Below are 3,745 nucleotides of genomic sequence, written 5' to 3'. Positions count from 1 at the left end.
GATGGGATCAAGTATAGCAGGGATTGTGGGGCTGGCGCGGGATCGGGCAGTGTTTCGTTCTGCTGTGCATGGGGTCGCTATGAGTCGGAAACGACTCAACGGCACTTAACAACAACAACAACAACAATGCATAAGATTTCCCATTGCAAATTAATATTACCATTAATTGTCTGCTGTAAATCTGGATAAAATGAATCAGACAAGACACAGAAAAGATATGACTTCTGCTCTTTAGAGAAAGGCTTGTGGGAGAGGCCTTTACCAGAGCTGGCAGGACCCAGAAATGGGGACAATTACATACCAACACTCCTACAACCAACCTCAGCTAAGCATTTACTGTGTGTTAAGTAAGTTTAGCACTTCACAGACCATCTCATTTAATCCCTAGGACAATCCTATGAGGTACAAAATGTTAGCAAATAAACCCAAAGGCACAAAGAGGGACATCATTCACCCAAGGCCAAGAGCAGTTGAGTGACTGCAACCACTAGGCATCAGGATTGGAGGAAGCCTCATTAACAACTTGGAATATGCAAATAATACAACCTTGCTTGTTGAAAGTGAAGCACTTACTGATGAAGATCAGTAAGTATGGATTACACCTCAACATAAAGAAAACAAAAATCCTCACAACTGGATCAATAAGCAACATCATGATAAACAGAGAAAATATTGACATTGTCAAGGATTTCATTTTACTTGGATCTACAATCAACATCCATGGAAGTAGCAGTCAAAAAATCAAATGATTTACTGCACTGGGCAAATCTACTGCAAGGGACTTCTTGAAGGTGCTAAACAGTAAAGATGCCACTTTGAGGACTAAGGTGTGCCTGACCCACGCCATGGTATTTTCAGTTGCCTCATAACCATGGAAAACTGGACAATGAATAGGAAAGACAAGAACTGATGAGTTTGAATTATGGTGTTGGTGAAGAATATTGATTATACCATGAACTGCTGGAAGAATGACCAAATCTAAATGTGTCTTGGAAGCAGCACAGCCAGAATGCTCCTTGGAAGCAAGGATTGTGAGACTTGGTCTCACATACTTTGGACAGGTTATCAGGAGAGATCAGTCCCTGGAGAAGCATATCATACTTGGTAAAGTAGAGGAAGACCTCAATGAGATGGACTGACACAGTGGCTGCAACAACGGGCTCAAACAGCAATTATTGTGAGGATGGCTCAGGACCAGGCAGTTTTCCGCCTGTTGCACATATAGAATAGCCGTGAGTCAGAATTCACTGGACTGCACCTCACCACTAGGCAACCAATCTCAAAGGTACAGGCTGGGGTGAAAAGATAAAACGTCAGCAGGAATCTTAAAGAAGCCATACAAATAAAAAGTGTTGGGAGAATAGACGGAGACTCTAGTGGAAAAAACGCAACCTGAGACTGCTGATTGTGGGGGGCTCCTTAGCATTCTATAGGGAAAGAGCTTGTGAGGATAAAAGGGGTTTTTCCTTCACTTTTGATTGCTATCATTCTTCAGAGGCACGAGGGGGTCAACGACGGCGAAATTCAAGACTCGCTTCCGCTTTACAACTTTGGCCTCATTTAAGCAATTCTCCAATTTTTTCAGGAAAAGAAAAAGTTCCATCTTGCTTTGTGGAAATTCAGTGCACTGAAAAGGACACCATATACCTCAGAGTGCGGGAAAAGGACACTGCGTACCTCGCAGTGCGAGCATGACTTCCCGAATCCCACTCCTGAGAGATACAAAGAAAGTGGGGCCGAGTTAAGCTCATGAATTCGCGATATAAGTGATATAAGGTTAAGCCGGTTCTTGCCGCTGAGCCGCAACCAGCAGAGGGCGCAGGCGCCAACTCCACGCCGGGAACCTACAGTGCAGGGGCGTGGGAGGATTAGGTGAGTACTCAAAACCAAAACCAAAGCTCACTACCTTGGAGTCGTTTTCCAACTCATAGCGACCCTTTCTTGGGTTTTTCAGGCGGTATTGCTACAGAAGTGGATTGCCCAACCTTCCTTCTCAGGGCTGGCTGACGGATTTGAACCGACAGCCTTCTAGTTAGCAGCCAAATTCCTTAGGCACTACGCCATCACAGCAGGTGCTGTTGTTGTTGTTGTTATGTGCCGTCGAGTCAAACCCGACTCATAGCGACCCCTCCTTGGGTTTCCGAGGCAGTATCACTACGGAAGTAGGATTGCCCAACCTTCCTTCCGAGGAGTGGCTGGTGGGTTTGAACCGCCAGCCGTCTGGTTAGCAGGCAAGTGTCTTAGCCACTATGCTACCAGAGCTAGTCCTCTCAAAAGTCAGTCCCTGACGCTCCTCTCTCCCCCCTCCCCCCAAGCCAAGCCGGGGGAGGGGACCTATCCTCTTCCAGCCGTTTTGTTTCCTCCGCTGCTCGGGTCTACTTTCCTTTCCTCTCCTTCCAAGACAGAGGCTGTGGCTTCCAAGCTCTGAGGACGCGGAAACAAAGCTGAAGAGCAGAGAAGGCGAAAATTCGAGAGGCCCTACGGTGTAGTTCCGTTCCCGCACCAGGAGGCGGGCGGACCTGTTGTCACTTGTCTGGTCCTCCGGCTCCCGGCTGACCTGCTGAGCCTAGGACTTTTGTCCCTGCTCTCATCGGGATATTTCAAAGTTAAGCCGACAACGGGGGTGCAGTCTGTTAGAGAGGGATTGAAATTCCTGTAGGATGAGAAGAAGCACTTTTCTGTGATCTTGGAATCTCCAAGTAGAAACGAAAGGCTTTCAACTGTGAGTGGTGTCCAAAATAATCAAAACATAAGGTTTATTCAGTGTAGTTATGTACGAATGCAGGAAGATAATTTGGTTTCTAACATGAAGTGGCTCAAAGTAGGCTAGTTTCAATGGTTAAAAATCTTTGGATTCGCTCGAAACAATAATGTAATATTTGATCATTTTATGATTTAACAAACAATTTGCAAATTGGGGAAGTGTTTGTCTCCCTGCAAAAAGAAAAATGCTCCCAAGGATAGGAGATTATACAAAACATTATTATTATTATTATTGCTTAATGAATATGTTTTCATGATAACAAAATAGTTACTGATTATTGAGTTAGCATTTTAAAAATATCTCCTGAAAATTTGGCCTTTTACAAAGATCTCTTGAAATTAAAATTAAGGACGCACACAGTCTTTTTCATTAAATCCTAAGGTAATGGGCCCGTTAAAGGCCATCAGTTTTGAGCCAGAAAAAACAAATTGACTATGTCCGGTAAGAAACAAAGGAGCGCTGGTGGCATAGTGGGTAAGGCATTTGGCTGCTAACCAAGAGGTCAGTGGTTCAAACCCACCAGCCACTCCATGGAAGAGCGATGAGGCAGTCTGCTTCTGTAAAGATTTACATCTTTGGATACTCAGTTGGGTAGTTATGAGTTGGAATCTGCTTGATGGCAGTGAGTTTGGTTTAGTTTGGATTGGTAAGAAACAAGTCAATAGTTTTGCAGTTTGGATTCCGGCTTTTACTGTTAATTTTGGGGCTTGTAGGTAGGGGAAACCTCTTGAAATTAAAGTAATATTTCTTTAAAACTTTTTTTGACAGTGGCTATATAAAAATTCTCATTTTTTGTATGATAAAAATTATGACTCCAAAGTTATATCATATAAAAACGTAGACCGAGAAGAATATTCACAACACATGTAATATTGTATAAAAAGACTGCCTACAAATAAATAAGGAGCTCTGGTAGCATAGTGGCTAAGGCACTTGACTGCTAACCAGAAGGCTGGTGGTTCAAACCCACCAGCCACTCCT

At 43.8% G+C, this 3,745-nt stretch overlaps 1 protein-coding gene across 1 annotated transcript in view; it reads right to left on the bottom strand.

Moving 5' to 3' along the window:
• The window catches only part of ZFP62 (ZFP62 zinc finger protein), an 84,298-nt gene that overhangs the window by 54,530 nt on the left and 26,023 nt on the right, over positions 1-3,745 (bottom strand). The window contains exons 2-3 of the mRNA XM_042782745.1: positions 1,678-1,844; positions 1,483-1,627 (exon numbers count right to left, since the gene is read on the bottom strand). Of these exons, the coding sequence (XP_042638679.1) occupies positions 1,483-1,627; positions 1,678-1,844 (312 nt within the window). The remainder of the gene's footprint in view (positions 1-1,482; positions 1,628-1,677; positions 1,845-3,745) is intronic.

The sequence above is a fragment of the Orycteropus afer genome, unplaced genomic scaffold (assembly GCF_000298275.1).
Source record: "Orycteropus afer afer isolate SDZICR_OR568_19922 unplaced genomic scaffold, OryAfe1.0 scaffold00455, whole genome shotgun sequence".
NCBI lineage: Eukaryota > Metazoa > Chordata > Mammalia > Tubulidentata > Orycteropodidae > Orycteropus > Orycteropus afer.
Note: the sequence above shows the minus strand (reverse complement) of the source record. Positions and strands in the feature narration are given on the sequence as shown.